We start from the raw sequence: 17,674 nt of genomic DNA, 5'->3' as shown, positions 1-17,674 counted from the left end.
GGACCCAAAAAACTACCAAGTCCAACTGCCTGACCACTTCAGGGCTAGGCAAAAGTCAAAGCATTATTTGAGGGCATTGTACAAATGCCTCTTGAACACTGACAGGCATGGGGCATCAGGTGCCTCTCTAGGAAGCCTGCTCCAGTTTGACCACCCTTACAGTGAAGAAGTTTCTTTTGCTATCCTGCCTGAACCTCCCTTGGTGCAGCTTTGTGCTGTTCCCACGTGTCCTTTCACTGGATACCATGGAGAAGAGACTGACACCTCCCATGATGTAAGTTAGTCTCAGTAATGCAAGACTTGGAAATTAAAAGCACTGAAAAGCAAACAGGGAGGAAATGACAGTGCAGGTGCCCGTACGATGTGTGGTTGTGTGTAAGCTAGTTCCCCTCAGCTGTCTTTGCAATTGGCAAACTGCAGAGAGACATGTCCCAGGGAGTCTCCCCTTTTCTTGAAGTCATCTAAAAGAATCAGATTGACTGCCTGCTGTGGATGCCCAGTTCCCTCTGCTGGCTGTAAGTGAAGGCCAGCCGCTCAACTTCAACTGCCACATCTGATGTGGCTGAAGTTGGAGCAGATGATTCCCACTGCCTGCAGTATGGTGGGGCTTCTGTTGGCCCAAACCACTGCAGGTCATACCACAGTCCATGGATTTAAGGCCATTTACTCCAGCTAGGTGCTTAACTAGTGTGTTCAGTTAAAAAACCTTTTTCTGTCTGCTTTGAATTGTTTGATTGTCTTTAAAAACCCAAGGCTGTGTTCTGCTTCTCTTATCACAAGAAATGTGCTGTGAAGCCAATGTAGTTTCACTGCTGCGAGTGAGAGAGGAGGAATACTCAGAGAACAGCTAAGGCCTAAACAAACTGTATCTACTAAAGGGTGGCAACATGCTATTAAAGTAGTCTGAGTGGTCTTTGAAAAGTGCAGGAAATCATTTTCATACTTTTGCTTTACCGTCCTCCTCACACGTTTCCATCTGATTGCACCGCATTTTGTTTCGGTTTTCAGCGGTCTCTGATGTGCTATAAATCCATCCTGGTGATGCGATCCATCCCAGAAATCCTAGAGAGGACTCACGACAACACCTCCCTGGCCATCTCACGGCACCTCATTGAGGAGAGCACCTCCTCCAGTACCAGCGGCTCGTCTTCAGACAACGAGAACTCGCACTTCCCCAAGAAGAGGCATTTTGGTTCCACACCTGAACTACACCTGTCCATATTTGATGCTCCAAGCAGTCAGGAGCTTCCAAGGCGCAAAAGTGAAGAAAAGCTCTCCACATTCTCAGTCCCTCCAGTAAAACCCACGAGGAGGAAGTATGCTGCAATGAAAAGTGAAGCGGGGGACAAATCACCTACAGAGAGCCAAGAGCTCAGGGCGAGTATTTTAAAAGAGGAAGGGCTTCATCCCAGGATTCGAGATGAAAGAAGTCATGAAGCTGAGCCTTCATCAGTGAAGGCTTCCACAGAAAGCCCATCAGATCAAAAACAGAAGCCAGACGTAGTTTTGTCTGAAATGGACAAAGTTGAAAAGGCCGGGGATGGGACAGAAAAGCCACCTGTATGTGTTCCTAGACAGAGTGTCATTAAAAGCACTTTCTACAGCCAAGCAGCTGAGCTCCCTGCGAGGGCACCTTCCTCTCCGGGCAGGGAGCTCAGGAGGCACCTGGACAGGGCCAGGAGGACTTATCGGAAAGCTGGATATTCCAAGGTGCCCCTCAGTGGTCTCCGTGAACCCCTTCTGGAACAGTTCGAGCTGGAAGAAGAGGAGAGCAAGGATGGAGATGAGCACAGGGAGAGTCTGCTTGGTTCCCTGACCAAATCGGCTTCATTTGATACTGCGAGGAAACCCCCGCATCCTGCTATTGCTGGCTCGAGCCGAAGTCGCTCCCTGGATGACTACAGGCTGAGAGCCTCCAGATCCGTGAGGGAACAAGATATTTTGGAAGAAGACTATGATATCATGGCACAGGAAGGTTGCCCTGAAGGCAGTGAGCACTGCGACTTTTCTGCAAAGCCAGGCAAGGGAGGTACTGCGGGCACTTCAGAGCAAGGAGACGTTAGGACAGCCAGCAAGGACTGCTCCGAGGAGCAGCCCTCTCCTTCCACACACTGTGAAGGCAATGGGTGCCCATCTGTTTCTTTGCAACAGCTAGAGAGACTTCCAGTGTCACCTCACAGAAGCGAGAATAGGAAGCATTTGCTGAAGAAGTCAAAAGCTACTTATCTTGAGGAGGAAGATTTGGAAGGCCAAGGCCCTGTTCTGTCTGCCCAGCACTCAGACCTGGCGGCACTAACAGCTCAAAAACATGAAATCCTGAAGTCTGGATCCATCCCTGGGCCTTCTGACACGGCTTTGCAGGAGGGGGAGCAGTCCACTTTGGCTCTGCCACAGCCAGAGACCACTTCCAGGTCTGCCCCTGGAGTGTGCCCCCCACCCCAGGAGTCTGCTCGCAGCCATCCTGACCTACAAGGGGAAGGCTTCCTCATCAAAAGGACGGCCCCAGCTGCTCCCTGGATGGACAAAAGGCGGAAACAGTCCCACGAGAAGCCTTCTGCTCCCAGCGCTGCCGAGTCTGATCTCACAGAGCACGAAAGCTCTGCTGCTTCAACAGGCCTGAAGACAGAAATTGGTTCTTTTCCAGTATATAAAGACAAAACGCAGCAACTTGCTGATGAAAGCGTTCTGACGCCTACTGCCTCGGAGGGCAAGCAGCCTGGTATCCTACCCGTCCTGCAAACAGCTCACAAAGATGCTCACCAGAAGCTGAAGACCTCTAAAGAGGTGAGACCTACTGTCCTGGAGGATGAAGGACCAACTGTTGCAGGGATCACCTCACTTGCAGCCCGTGATGGTGAAAGTCAAGGCCACAAGAAGGCTTGTGCCCATGCAGACACATCAGCCATCCCAAAGGGGGAGCATCCAGTTGTTCCCAAAATCCCACCACCAAAACCGGTGCGAACTTCCATCTCTGGCGGAGCTCGGCACGCTGAATGGACGGCTCACAGCAAGGAGAGGCTTGCTGCTCTGAAGAGTGAAGGTCCATCTGTTGCAGAGATTGCTCCCAGTTTGGTCCACGAAGCTGAAATCAAGGGATTTGAACCTCAGAAGGCTCCTCAAGGCAGTGGCACAGTGCCTGCTGCTCTGGAGGGCAAACACCCAGCTGAAACCGCTTCATCCCAAAAACCTCATCTCCCTTCAGTCCATGAGAGTGAAAGGCAAGAACACCTGAAGGCATCACTTCGCAGTGAGGTGAGATCCACCACAACGAGTGGGAGCCCGGAGGCTGGGCAGACCTCATCTGCTCCATTCCCCGGGAGTGGAAGTCAGGTGTTGGAGCATCACAAGGCTGCTTATCCTAGTGGGAAAGTTTCTGCTGCTCAGGAGGGCATACACCCAAGTACCTTAGCTGCTCCGCCATCAGAAGTTCAGTCTTCAGCTTCAGTCTGTCAGCTGGAATATGAGGAACAGCTGGTGGTTTATGGAGAGGACAGAGACACTGCCTTGGGAAGTGGAAATTGTGATGCTGGAAAACCTATTTCATCGTCACTCCGCAGGGATGGAAGTCAGGAGCTCTCACAGCACAGGTCCTCTTTTTACAGTGATGAGGAGTCTGCTGCCCTGGAAGGTTTGGTGGATGAGATGGTTTCCCTGTCTGAAGAGATGAACGTGTGGGCAGAGTCAGTTGCTGGTCAGGAAGAGTGCGGAAAGTGCATCTCTCCTCTCACAGATACGTTCTACAAAGGTCCAGATGGCCAAGCACCTACAGACATCTCCTGCCATTCCATACAAGAGGGCAAAATAGGAGAACTATCAGAGCTGGATGATCTTGCTGAATCCTATTTTGCCCTGAGTGAGGAGCCAGCAGTACTGCAAGGGCAGCAAGCACAAACAGTTCCTCAGGAATGTGAACACCTGGAGGACTTAGCACTCGAGAGTTCCAGCCAAGAGAGCATTCCCCCAATGGACAGCTCGGCTGTTGGAAAAGCCCCCAGCCAAGCACCAGCAAGCAAGGGCACTGGTAGGCACCCAGAAGTTTCTTTGGTGAAAATCAAAGACCTGTCGGATGAAACGCCGTGTCTTGGAAGTGGAACTCCCAAACTTGACATATCGGAGGTAGAGCCTGCCTATTTGAATTTCTCAGACTTGTACGACATTGTCTATTTTCCGTTTGAATTTATGAATTTTAGGAAGCCTCAGCCCAAACCGACGGGCAGACGGTTCATACCTTTAAGTGAAAGGGCAAGGTCACCTCCTAAGGGACATCTGCATAAGGATAAGAGGCTGTGCATCAGAGAAGAGGCAGAAGAAAAGAAAGGGAGGAATCATTTGGAAATATGTGAGGATTCAAAGGGAGCTAACCTGTTAGCCACAGGAAAGGTGTCAGAGAGCCATAGGGAAATGTATGGCCCCCAGAAGGACTCGAGTGGTAAGCAGAAAAGCTCCTTCTGCAACAAGCCAGGGCTCTTCAAACCTTATGGAAGGTCTCATTCGGCAGAGCGGTCAGTGGAGCAGAGTCTGAAGAAGAAAGTAAAAGCTTCTGTTGCCCATATTTCAAGAATCCTAAAAGGAAAGATATCTCCAGAGCCAGAGTCAGAGGAAGGTAAGTGTTTCACTCTGTGCCTTCATAGGTTCACCACTATCACCAGGCACTGCTACATCTGCCTTTTTTTTTTTTTTCCCTAGTGTATCTGAGGCTGTGGTTACACAGTCATTGCAAAACTCACTTACTTGCAGAGTCAGCTAGGCTAGCCTGCTGATGGCAGCAGCTGAAATTCCCCTGCCTGAACTTCACAAAAGCATGTTGGGGCTGGATGGCACTTCATCCCTGCAGTCACCTTCTACAGTTATCATCTGACCGTGACAAATGTTTAAGACTGGGCAAAGTTGGTAAACTCACTCTGGCTGCCTGCCTTGGTGATACTCAAGTCTGGACAACAGAACCTGTCCTTACTTCTCTGTTGTTCCTAGATATGGACAACAGAACCTGTCCTTGTTTCTCCGCTGTTCCTAAGTATCCCATGCTCTCCCCATCTGCCATTTTCCTTGTGATGGTTGTCACAGCCTGGCCTGTTGACCATAGGCTCGTTGATAAGGATGCCCCTCACTGCTGAGCTATTTGCATGTGAATGGCAGAACTGTCTGCTTTAGATGATAAAGAACGACGGACTTGAATGACTTCTCATCTTTTCTCTGAAACAGAGTTTGGAGAGCTGGGAAGTGAGGCAGTCGAAAAAGAGCCCTTAACGGGGGCTGAAGGATCTCTGAAGTGGAAATCGGGACTTCCTTCATTCAAATTACCAAGCCTCATGCCAAAAGAGAAAGGTATTGCTGGTGCATAAGCAGTGCTGTGTATGTGGAACTGACCAGGGCCTCTGTGCTCGAGTGCCACATATTTCTCTGAAAACGCACAGTCAGAAGAATGCCAGGGCATGAACAAAACATTAACTCATTGACTAAATAAAAGTGTTTTTCAGTGTTCTTCTCGCACCTATTCCCCACGTAGCACTCCTGGACATCCTGTGTCAATGTTTGTCTCTCCTTGGCAGCACCCTCGTTCGTTGAGGAGCTCCTGGACCAGGCGGCCGCAGCAGGACAGTGCGTGACGCTGTCGTGCCGGACGGCCCCTCACTCCTCCCTGCACATCCGCTGGTTCAGAGGTGAGCTTGCATCCTTCTGCAGGTCCCTCCTGGATGGGGTGTCATCTCTGGATACGTTGGCAGGGTACTTATTTCTCATATATTATGCCTCACAGATGGGATGCCAATCCACAGCAGCAGTCAGATCCTCATCTCATCCACACTCAAGCACTTCCAGCTGTTAACTATTCTCTCTGTCAGTGCTGAGGATTTTGGCATTTACACCTGCGTGGCTACCAGCTCCCTGGGCTCAGCATCCACCTCTTGTGTTGTAAGGAAAGCAGGTAACAAAAGGATCTACATTTTTATGCTGTAAGTGCTGGTTTTGAAGCTGAAGGCAGACCCAAGTGTAGGGATGGCAGTACTTCTGTCCCTGTAAAGCACCTGCAAGGTGAGATTCCTGCAGATGTGTTCAGGGGGAAGTTTCTCCCTTGCCTGCTGTAGTCCACAGCCCTTGCTAGCTGGTAGCGTGGCACGTTGTGCAATGATAATTTGTAAAATCATAGAATGGTTGAGTTGGAAGGCACCTCAGAGCCCGTCTAGTTCCAACCCCTGCCATGGGCTGGGTAACCCCACCAGGTCAGGCTACCCAGGGCCCCTTGGGTACCTCCAGGGATCATAGAATCATAGGGGTTGGAAAGGACCTCAAGAGATCATTGAGTCCAACCCCCCTGCCAAAGCAGGTTCCCTGCACCAGGCACCCACAGCTCCTCATTCCCTCCTCTTCATACTTTAACATCCCTCCTGGATTCAGAACTTAGCTAGTAAACACATGGATATAAAATCAGACTTCAAAACCTTAATATTTATTTTAAACTAGGCACAGTTACATTTCTGTTCTGTGAGGAATAGTTTCATATATATATATGTATGTGTGTATATATCCAAACACAAATATATTTGAATATCTGCAACACAGAAACACTGTCTGTACAAAGCTAACAGTTGCTGGGTTTTTGCCTCATCTCAACAGAAGTTCCTCCCAGCCCTGCACCCCCAGACATCATGGAGGTGTACGAGGATGGAGCACAGGTGGTCTGGAAACCTGTGGAAACCAGCACTTCCATCCGTTACACTGTCCAGTGCAAGAGTGAAGGTAAGCGTGAAATATCCCAAGCTAGAAGGGACCCGTAAGGGATCATCGAGTCCAACTCCTACAGCTGAGCCCTGACCTAAATCCCAATTTGTACGACTTCTCTACCTGCTGGATATATTAATTTTATCCAGAAACAGCCTCATTTGACCTCTGTTGTTCATAGTTGGGAGTGAAATGATTGTGTATGAATAATGTTTCAGTGGCAATGACAAAGTGTGGCACACAGCATCACATGAAACGTTTGCTGCTGATCTTCTATTTCACACTTTAGTCGCAAGGCAAACCTACAGATTCACCTTCCTAAGACATCTCCTCAATGTTATAAAAACAGAGAGAACTTGGCCCCACTTTCAAGTATTGGGTTGGCTTAGGAGGGTGTTAATGCCCTGAAATCCTGTCCTCATGCTTGCAGTTGCATTCAAGACAGAACCAAAGGGATAAAGCAGGTGGCTTCCGTATTAGTTCAGAGCTTTTGAGGTCTATTTCCACCATTCTCTTGAAGCAGTGTTGTCACACCTTCGACTGATCAAACAGAAAAGTGCTGACTTCAGAAGAGGTATTGGCCACATTGACAGCCAGTTGCACCACACACAAAAGTAGGTCATATCAAATTAGTTTTTCCTTCACTTAGAGATTCCACTGGTTTTCCATATGACCAATGCTGTGAGTTAAGTTGGAAAAGAAGAAACGAGAAAACAAAAGCCACCAACCAAGCAACCAACCAACAGCAATGAATGACCGTCTGAAATGAGTCCTGATCTCTTTCTTCTGTCTTCCTTGGCTCAGATGGGGAGTGGAAGACTCTGGCTGCTGACATCGCTGACTGCTGTTACTATGCCAGAAACCTCTCCAGAGGCGTTTCCTACTGCTTCAGGATAGCCTGCACCAGTAAGGCAGGAATGGGCCCTTACAGCAGCCCATCTGCCACAGTGAAAATCACAGGGAAGGACCAATTGGGTAAGAGCACTGGGAGAGCATTGTGCTCCTCCCACATCAAAATAATTGCACTCTTTGTTTCTTCTCTGAATACTGCGTAATAGTCACTTAAAATAAATAAATCCATAATTGCATGAAAAAAATATCCTTACAACAAAATGTTTTCTTTCAAGAAGAGGAAGGATGAACCAACTGGAATTTCCTCCCAGTGGAGAAGAGTCCTCTGTAAAAATCTGTTCACAGAGATATTTTTAACCCACCCTAAATCATCTGTTTTCCTTTGGCCCACGATTAAACAGCAATCATACTTTGCAGTCACTCCATCCAAAGCCCATAGCATCAAACTCCTTCATCTCAACATGTCCAGCATTCCCAAGCTGACACTTGGGAAAAAAAAACTCCCCGCTGTCACCTTTATCTTTGTGCATAGGTGCTGGAGGGCAGCTCGGAGAAGCTCTGGTTTCCTCATAGAATTGTTTTCCCATGTAATCGTTGCCACTTTTTCTCCGCAGAGCTTCCTGCTGCAACGCAGAACTTCCCAGCAGCTGAGGAAGAGAGTGAAATAATTGCACCACCCGAACCTTTCCCAACCTACCAGACCTATGCCTTCCAAACAGAGATCAAGAGGTAGGAGATCCAACCGAGCACTCAGCCAGCCAGCAGGAAGTGCTGCACGTGGCTAGACTTCAGAAAAATTACATTGATCAATTAATTGCTCAGCTAGAGTCATGGTACTTGGTGAAAACACCTTGATGTGGTGGGATTTAAGCATGGATATTCTGGGAGAGCAAAAGGGTCTGTTCGAGCACTACATGCTGGGTAGCCCTGTAGTGTATTGTGGTGTGATCCCAGAGTTAACAAAGTCCCCTCTCCTTGTTACATCCCCCTTTGCAGTGACTGGTTTCAGACGTGGGGGTGGGATTCAGCTTTCTTTGTCTAGAAATTCAGCATCAAGTCCCAGAAGGATCCAGGATCCTCTTGCTGCCAAGAGAAAGGGGCTGCTGCCCACAGGAGCTAGTTCTCTTGCTCCAGACACCATTGTTCCGTGGGAGTTAGGTTTTCACTCTGGCTATTTGAAGTGACTGTACAGTTTAGAGACACAGGAGGATGTGCAAAGTGTGACAGTTGCTGCAATAACTCAATAGAGGGGAGGGATGAAAAACACAGCGTGGGATCCTTGTGATTTTGAAATACAGAAGCTCCTGGTTCTTCCAGGAGTAGCAGAGAAGCTTAACTTGCCTTTGTGTTCCTTTGTACCAGGGGGCGGTTCAGCATCGTCCGACAGTGCAGGGAAAAAGTAAGCGGCAAGACTTTAGCTGCTAAAATTATCCCTTACTGGCAAGAGGACAAGCAGAGCGTGCTGCTGGAGTACCAGGTCCTCAGGAAGCTTCATCACACCAACATAGCTCAGCTGAAGGGAGCTTATGTCAGCCCCCGGCACCTGGTGTTGATCCAGGAGATGTGTGTGGGACCAGAACTACTCCATTCTTTGGCATTACGGTAATCATAAGTGGAGGGATGAGTTTTCCTATCAGGGCTGGCATAGGTAGCAAAGCATGTATTGCTTCACTTGTCAGGTGGGATCACCTCTCTCCATCTGTCCCAGTGTGCTGTCATTGCATAATTGTCATTATACATATCTCATAATATCAGGAAGCCTTGTTTCCCCCCTGTGTTGCTTTTCACAGTGGCAAAAAAATGGATCTGCAGGAATCCTCTGATTTAACAGGATGGGAATGGTGGGCATCAGATCTGCATTCTGACTTCTGCACAACCACTGCTTTCTCTGATGTGCGGCTCTCACAGCCTCCTGAACCTCTTAAATCCATAGGCCTCGCACAACAGGGGCAAAAATCTCTGTGTAGATAAAGGGAGTTATAGAAAGGAAGGAGATCGACTTTTTATGTGGGCAGAAGGTGATAGGATAAGGTGGGATGGCCTCAAACTAAAAGAAGGGAGGTGTAGGTTAGATATTAGGAGGAAACTTTTAGTCAAAGGGCAGTGAGATGCTGGCACTGCTGCCCAGAGAGGTTATGGATCCCATGCCTGGAGGTGCTCGTGGGCAGCTTGGATGGGATTCTGGGCAGTTGTTTCCTGGCTCTCAAGAGCCTCATTGGATCAGACGACCAGAGCAGGATGATAGTGTGGGCAGAACAATGCTCTTGGGCACGTAGATACACCACTCTGGTTTCTATCCTCTTTCTTCTACCAGGACGTCATACTCAGAGGTGGAGGTCCGAGATTACCTGTGGCAGATTCTCAGTGCACTTGAATACCTTCACGCACACAGCATCCTGCACTTGGATCTCAGGTCCGAAAACATGATCATCACTGAGCCCAACCTGCTGAAGCTCCTGGATTTTGGCAATGCACAGTTCTACACACAAGACAAGGTCATTACCATGGACAAATGCACGGACTATGTTGAAACCACGGGTGAGTACAGAGTTCATTCACGGCACCCCTTGATGTTGTATGCAATCTGCAGTAAACAGAAAGGCTGAGCCATTGGGCAAGGCACTGAGACTGCAGCTGGCCCCAGCAAGAAGTTTCCCAGTGAGCTGATGGGCATGGTTGGCAGTGACAGCAGTTCCCAGGCCATTGAGGACAGAGCCAGAAGTCACGGCCAGTGCCATTCTGGCTGGTGTCCACGTGTGCTAAGCTCAAGGCTGTAGTGTTACTGTCAGCAAGCCCTGTGGTTTTAATGTTCTCAAGGTTTCGTTTCAGCCATGACCAACAAGGGGTTCAAGCAACCTCCCTGTACTAGAAAGATTTTCCTCTTCATCCTCAGTAAGGTAGCAAAGCATAGAGGTGCTTTTGTGCTGGCTTCTGTGCTGTAGCATTGGAGGGGAGCTTGGCTCACACCAATTTGCTCTTCTAGCTCCAGAACTGCTGACAGAGCAAGGAGCCCTCCCACAGACTGACATCTGGTCCGTTGGAATCACAGCATTCATCATGTAAGTCAGTCCTCCCCTACCCCTGGCTTTAGAAGTGCAGTTTCAGAGTCATCAACAAAGGGAGATGTATCCACTCAGACATTAAGCTCTGTAGTAGCCTCTCCCTTGAGCAGTGCCACCAAAGACATGTGACAGAGGCTGTGGAGATGGCTGCACCGTGCAAGGATGCCCCGTCCCAGCCATGTCTCCAAGTGGAATAAGGAGGTGGTTTTACAGCCCAGCAGCAGCTGCATTTCTTGCTCAGGGTCCTCTGAAAAAAACAAAAACAAAGAAAAAAAAAAACCCACTTTAACAAGAAAATTCTCATTACCCCAAGCAGAAAAGCAGCTGGAGTCATGAAGCCCACTGAAGAACACCGACCTTTGGGATTCGGTCCTCCATGAGATGTTTCTGTGCGCTGCCGTGACCTCCCTCCAGATGAGGATCCCCAGGAGAAGGAGCGTCACAGGCGATGCCCTTTGTGCTGATGATTCTCTTGTTTTGGGCTAGGCTGAGCGCCAACTACCCCGTCAGCTCTGATGTGCCCTGCGAGTTCCTGAGAACGGCCCGGAAGGGGAAGGTGAAGCTCACGCGGTGCTACGCGGGTCTCTCCGGAGGAGCAGTGTCATTTCTCCAGAGCACCTTGTGTGCAAATCCCTGGTAAGGCAGCGTCTGCTTCCCTGGCAGTTTGTGCACATCCTGGCTGCCGCTCCTTCTTTTGCTCCCAAATGGGAGAACCCCAACTGACCTTCTCCCCTTCATCCTAGGGGAAGACCATCAGCCTCCGAGTGCCTTCAGAGCCCATGGCTCCAGGAGACAGGTTTGGACAACAGGCAGCAAGCGCTGGTTACCTTTCCCACCACCAAACTGAGGAATTTCCTCACTGACAGAGAAAAGAAAAGAGGCCTGCTGTGCTCCAAGTACGGCCTCATGGTTGCACAGTGAAGGGGATGTGGTGGCAGGCACAGATCGTCTCCCGCTCCCCTTCTGCTCTCGGCGTTTGGTAGCAAACCGTTCTGTCGAGTTACTGCACATCAGCTGATCCGAGCTGACTTTGTTCTTCGTGAATGCAATATAGCATAGCTAAGCAAATTAACCCACTGCCACACGGTAAGAGCTGAAATACAAACAGTTAGGTGGCTCAGCTGACAGACGGTAACTTAACAGCACGTGGGTCACTTGGCTCTGTGCTTCCAGGAACAGGCAGGAAAGATTTGCAGAGGCCTCTCTCAATGGGACTAGCTGCTAGCCCTGAGCAGCTTTGCAAATCCTTCCCTGAAGTCAGAAAGACTCCAAGTGTGCAAACACTGGGCACTGACTTCTGCCCCAGCTCCAGGATGCTAGCACCATGCACTTTCAGATGTTACTGGACCGCTTTATCCCATTGCTACAAGGACTGGTGGGCTTCCCACCTGCCTCCTGGGGTTGGACTTGATGAGCTCCAGAAGTCCCTTCCAACCCTACAGTTCTGTGGTTCTGCAAAATCCAAAAGAAACTGGAAAACACCTGTAAGGGGAAAACATCTCTGATGAGAAAAGAGCTCCAAGGAAGTGATAGTGGAAGTGGGGAAACAGAAAAGAAGTCAGAAAGATTCACTGTGGGGAAACAGTGCAGAGCACAGCGTTTCTGGGGGCTGGTGCTAGGCAGCAACGTATCCTAAGGCTTTGGGTGTACAGATCCAAGCAGACCAAGCCCTCAGCAGCTCAGTGTGAGCAGATGGTTGAACGAGAGACCTCCTGAGTCCTTCCCAACGTGACATGTCCTGTGATGCCATGTCTGTGACATGTGCCAGACACAAGGTCGGGTGGTGGGATTCTGGTGACATCCATTGGCCAGGCTCAGCACATTGCACCCGTAGCACGGGGTGAGTGCAGGGAGGGAAACAGCACTGGGGCTTTCCAGTAACTGATAAATTGCACATCTGTGCCACCCTTATCCTGTGCAGATCTGTAGCCTGCTCTCCCTGGGGCTCAAGTTAACCACCTTGGGGCTCTTGCACTGTTGTCGCTACGGAGCTGGTCATGTTCCTTAAGGGGTTCGTGGGGTGCAGACACCACAAAACTTGTGGGTTTTTTTCTGGGGGGGGGGGGGGGGGATTTGAAATCTCCCATTAGACCTAGATGACTGGCCTACCTGTCAGATGGGACTTTACAACAACCCCTCACTGCATCTACATCAGTTTGTCTTCAAATTCTTCAGGAAAGCCCAGGGCATCCTGAACCCTACAGTCCTCTGTCTTCAACATCTGCTGAGGAGCGCTTTGTGCTGCGGCAGATGGCGTTCGCTGCATCGTTGCTTTGTACCTATAACCTCCGTGTTCCTTTGGGTTTCTCTGATGTGAGTGATGTATCTATGGGTGCAGTTGGGTTTTTTTGAGTTTTCCCTACATGCAGCATTTAAGCAGAGGCTTTCCCGAGCCACACCTCACTGTGTTCAGAGGGCTGAGGATGGGAAATCAGTTCCTACTGTGTTACAGTTCAATACTAGACACGATGATGTTTGGCCACTGGGGACCTTTTCCAGCACATTTAACCCCTGTTGCCCCGGACCTGAAGCTTGTAGCACCACGCTCCTCCTGCACCGTGTGGAGCAAGCTGGGAGCAAAGCAGTTCCCACTGTGCTGTGCAGAGCAGACGCTGATTCGTCAGACTGCACATCTCTGAACATCAAGGTAATGCTGTCTTCACAGTGCACCTGAGAAAAGCAAGGTCTTAGGGCCAGATTTCACACTCAGTTCTCTTGGATTTCGAGGAGTTATGGAAGGCAGTGTGATGAGGTCTGGTCTGTGAGCTTTTCAGGACCAGTTAAGGTCTCTGTTGGTACAGGCTGTTTTTTTTCCTCTTGCTGCTACGCTTTGGGACGGACTGCCCGGTGCCAGGGGCCAGCCCATCCAAGCATAAACACTGATTGCAGATTAACCCATTTGGAGCTTTTACACTATTCCTGAAATTAAGTGATTTTTTGCTTCTCCTACTTGCATGCGTTTGAGCATGTCTGAAATCTTTTACAGACTCAATACTGTTTTGTTAAATTATCTATCCTGACAAGGAATTAAAGCCAGATTTTTCTGCTGAACCATTGTCATTGTCATTATTTTGATATCTCTTTCCCAAACGCAGTCCATGTTTGTTCAGAACCCACCCCTCAAATCTGACCTGAGCTCAGTACTAGCAATAACAAAAAACACACGCCAGCTGGAGTACAGATGAGAAAACGAAGCACTAAAATGCAGATTATTTTTTTCCTAGGGCATCTCTGCCTTCAGCAGGAGGAGAAACCACCAGAAACCACCCAAGGAAGCTCCATTTTTTAATTTATTTTAAGTCTCAAGGCATGAGTTGAGGTACCAGCACCAGCTTCAGGGTCTGACTCTCCTGGAAATTAAGGTTCTTCAAAAGACTATTTAGAAATGTGCTGCTTTGGTCGGCCATGCTGGCAGCACAGGCAGCACAGCCCTTGCCACAGCTTGGACCTCTCCAACTATCCCAAGGCTTTGCTGGGCACGGTTTGGAATCACAAAATCATAGAATCACAGAATTGACAAGGTTGGAAAAGACCTACAAGATCATGCAGTCCAACTGCCCACCTATCACCAGTCATTCTCTGTAAACCATGTTCCTCAACACAACATCTAAACATTCCTTGAATACCTGCAGGGTCAGTGACTGCATCCCTGGGCCCAGCGCCTGACCACTCTTTCAGAGAAGAAGTGTTTCCTAACATCCAGTTTGGAAGTTTGTGAAACTGGCCAGAACTTGGGAAGAGCTCCAGCTCATTGATTCTTGATAGCAGAGCAAAGAAACGAGAGAAAAGCCATAGAGTTGTGGAAAGGTTCTGGAGTTGAATCAGAAGTGTTGCAGTCGAGCCCTGTGCTATTACTGGTAGATGTGAGTGGTTTTTTGGGGCTCTGACATTGCTACTTGATAGTTTCTGTATGAGTTTCTGTAGGAGTTTTCTACTGCTGTAACCTCGGTATGCAATAACATCATAGCCCTGTCCTTCACAACAGAAAGCAGAATCTGGCTCTGATGATCTGAATCACATAAAATGTTTGAGTTGTGGGTTTTGATTATCCATAACAGAGGGACCCAGGCAAGCTCAAAAAGTGAGCACACAAGAACCTGATGAGGTTGAACAAGGCCAAGTGCAGGGAGTTGCACCGGGGTCACATTTGAGTGCAGACAGGAGAAGAACTCACAAAGAGCAGCACTGCTGAGAAGGACTTAGGGGTTCTGGTGGACAAAAAGGTGGACATGAGCCAGCAGTGTGCTCTTGCTGCATGGAAGACCAACTGCATCCAGGGCTGCATCAACAGAGGGGCAGCAGCGGGGCAGGGAGGGGATTGTCCCCTGTGCTCTGCCCTCATGAGGTGCAGTCTGGAGTACTGCATCCAGGGCTGGGCCCCCAGCACAGGAGGGATGCTGACCTAAGCATGATTCTGTGATAACCTCCAAAGGCAGTGCAGCATTAAGTTGGTTCATTGTGCTGTGACGACCTCTGTGGGGACTGATGTTCCCTTGGGTGCTGGAGGAAAAGAAAAAGGGGAAGTGGTACCCCCAAGAGGCATTACATGAGAATACCACCAGCCCACGAGACTCGAGGAAAAGCTGGGGGGACATCAGGAATCAGGTTCATGCACCAGATCCCAGCTGTCCCGTCGCAGAAGGGCAGTCCTTAAGGAAAGGGATGTAATGAGAAGCTAGGACAGGCTGTGCAGATAGGGTACAGTGTGGAAAGGCAAGAGTATGGGTGAGCTGACTATTTCCACTCACCTGCTCAATTTAACCCCTTGCAACTCTGCTTTCTTCCCCACAACAACTAAATTCCTCCTTTTCTCCATCTTTGGTTCCCTCCTCAAGCCATAACCTCACCATAAACCCTGTGCAATCCCCGCATGCCCCTCCTTTCCACCTCACAATACACCTCACCCCTTAGCAGCAACCCACCTTAATCCCAGTCCCCAGTGGCACATCTCAGTGGGCCTCATGCCTGGGCTGTGAGGCTGGTACTCTGGTGGGACAGTCCCAAAGGGACCCAGCTGAGTCCCAGTAGTCCTTAATTTGGGTTCCCACCTGCTATTACATCCCCATTCTCCTCTTGGCATGTGCAAATTGGCTTCTAACAGACTGGCAGCCCTAGTGAAGGGCAGGGAGTAGCCCAGCAGGATATTACTTGGGGTCCTCCACCGTGCCATCATCTCTCTGGGCTCCCCTGCTCATGTGCGGGTGAGCTTTTATCACATAACCTAACTGAACACGGTAACAGGTGATGTAAGACAAAGATAAATGCCACAACACTGTTAAGCAAGTGAGAACATACTGGCACTGGCTCCAAACAGATCCAGCAGCCATCAGCTCAGGTGGTTTATTTCACAGCAACATCTGAACAAACAGCACACCATGGCTTTCTCAGACACGTTGCCGGTATCTGAACTGAACATCATGAACAGGTTGCATGGTCCCAAATCCCCAGCGGCTCAAATCTATGGCTGGGACCTCTTCTTTGTCATTGACCAGCTCCAGGTCGTAGTGAGTCAGCATCAAGGTCACAAACAATTTGATTTCAGCTGTGGCAAAGAACCGCCCGGGACAGATGGACACGCCGGCTCCCCAAGGCATGTTGAAGTATTTCAGCCGTTTGCCATTCTTGTAGAAATCTTTCTTGGTGCCGTCTGGATTGACAAAGCGGTCATACTTAAATTTGTGAGGCTCAGGGTGAATTTCTGGGTTCATCTGCACAGAGAGGTGTGGGAACAAAGCCACCTGGTCCCCTTTGCGCAGAGTGTACTCTGTGCCACCACTCGCCTTCAGGCTCATGTCCTGGAGGACGGATCTGATCAGGACTGGGGCTGCCACCAGCCTCAGGGTCTCCTCCACAGCACTGTCCAGAAAAGGAGTGTGGTCTAACATGTCCCTGGTGATGTTAACCGGCGGGCTCCCTGGCTTCACTTCTTGGCCATGCTCCCTCAAGACTTTCTCTACTTCTCCCTTCACAGCTTTCATAGCTTCTGGATGCTTCATGAGATACAAGAGGAGCCAAAAGGCAGTAGGACCTGTATTGCCTTGGGATGCCCACAGCATCATAAACTTGAAGCGGTCCCGCATGTAGTCAGGGACACCAATTCCTGCCAAAAACTGGTCTTGTTCGCTTATCCACCTGCTAACATTGTCTTTCTGACAGCCCTTACTCACAGACAGAGTGTCCCAGAAGAACCTCTTAAGCCTCTCGGCTTCCGCTTTGTCCTTGGGAAGCAACATGCCATAAGCCAGGCGGGGGAAGAGGCGGTCGTACTTCCGAAACTCAGTGAACATCTGGTTGGAGTGGATGAGGTCTTGCTCGTGAGCTTTCTCCTTGTTGTCTGTCGTTTGGTATGACTCGGTGCCGTACAGAGCCAGGTACCCAGCTCTGAAGACAATGTTGTAGCAGTAGTGGAAGAGGCCGGCCTCTTGCCATGGTCGCTTCTCCTCTCCTGAGCTCAGCTTGAAAAGCATCAGCTTCTGGAAGTTATCCATGGTTGCTTGCGTCAGGAGACTGAGTCCATCTCCCATCAGATGCTTCGTGCTAAAAGCATGTATTGTGCTCCTTACAGACTTTTCAGTCTTGTAGCCAAAAACCCGGAGGACCAATTTAGCTGCAAAGGTCACAAAGTCTAGTTTCGACCGTGATTCTTTCACAATGGCTCCAAAGCAGAAGGGGTCCAACACAAAGGTAAAGTAATAGCCTCCAATCAGCACTGTGAAAATATCTCCATGTTTTCTCTGCATCTTACTTAGAAACCCTGAACTGTCCTTTCTGAAATCCAGTGCGTAACCCAGCCAGGGAATGATGCCTTTGTCCAGAGGTGGCTCATTGGGTCTTCGTCTCCGAAAGGCTCCCAGGAGGTAGAGCCCCCCAAGCAGCAATACCATTAAGGTGCAGAGAAAAGCTGCCCAGAATGCCATTGCAGCCCTTCTCCTGGTCAGGGGTATGGCCCAGAGTGAGGAGAGTGCTTTTTATTCCCATTCAGCAGCTGATATGCAGAGGCAGAGCTGACAGCATCTGCCCTGATTGGTAGTGATTATTTGTTT

The 17,674-nt window shown here is 49.5% G+C and overlaps 2 protein-coding genes across 2 annotated transcripts in view; one reads left to right on the top strand and one right to left on the bottom strand.

Annotated features, from left to right (window-relative positions):
- Positions 1 to 12,023, top strand: part of OBSCN (obscurin, cytoskeletal calmodulin and titin-interacting RhoGEF) — a 172,546-nt gene extending 160,523 nt beyond the window's left edge. Inside the window, exons 111-122 of the mRNA XM_065744974.1 lie at positions 1,009 to 4,603; positions 5,203 to 5,325; positions 5,550 to 5,660; positions 5,756 to 5,923; positions 6,613 to 6,735; positions 7,522 to 7,692; positions 8,184 to 8,298; positions 8,932 to 9,171; positions 9,884 to 10,107; positions 10,553 to 10,628; positions 11,118 to 11,267; positions 11,375 to 12,023. Coding sequence (XP_065601046.1) covers positions 1,009 to 4,603; positions 5,203 to 5,325; positions 5,550 to 5,660; positions 5,756 to 5,923; positions 6,613 to 6,735; positions 7,522 to 7,692; positions 8,184 to 8,298; positions 8,932 to 9,171; positions 9,884 to 10,107; positions 10,553 to 10,628; positions 11,118 to 11,267; positions 11,375 to 11,552 — 5,274 coding nt within the window. The 3' untranslated portion in view covers positions 11,553 to 12,023. The remainder of the gene's footprint in view (positions 1 to 1,008; positions 4,604 to 5,202; positions 5,326 to 5,549; positions 5,661 to 5,755; positions 5,924 to 6,612; positions 6,736 to 7,521; positions 7,693 to 8,183; positions 8,299 to 8,931; positions 9,172 to 9,883; positions 10,108 to 10,552; positions 10,629 to 11,117; positions 11,268 to 11,374) is intronic.
- A 3,885-nt stretch (positions 12,024 to 15,908) lies between these two features.
- LOC136053880 (7-alpha-hydroxycholest-4-en-3-one 12-alpha-hydroxylase) lies at positions 15,909 to 17,577 on the bottom strand. The gene has a single exon (XM_065744836.1). The coding sequence runs from the start codon at positions 17,546 to 17,548 to the stop codon at positions 16,016 to 16,018; it is 1,533 nt and encodes a 510-aa protein (XP_065600908.1). The 5' UTR covers positions 17,549 to 17,577; the 3' UTR covers positions 15,909 to 16,015.
- Between the last annotated feature and the right edge of the window lie 97 nt (positions 17,578 to 17,674).

Source organism: Cyrtonyx montezumae, unplaced genomic scaffold (assembly GCF_038088225.1).
Source record: "Cyrtonyx montezumae isolate F1298 unplaced genomic scaffold, pur_monq_1.0 scaffold_32, whole genome shotgun sequence".
In the NCBI taxonomy this organism is placed as follows: Eukaryota; Metazoa; Chordata; class Aves; order Galliformes; family Odontophoridae; genus Cyrtonyx; species Cyrtonyx montezumae.
Note: the sequence above shows the minus strand (reverse complement) of the source record. Positions and strands in the feature narration are given on the sequence as shown.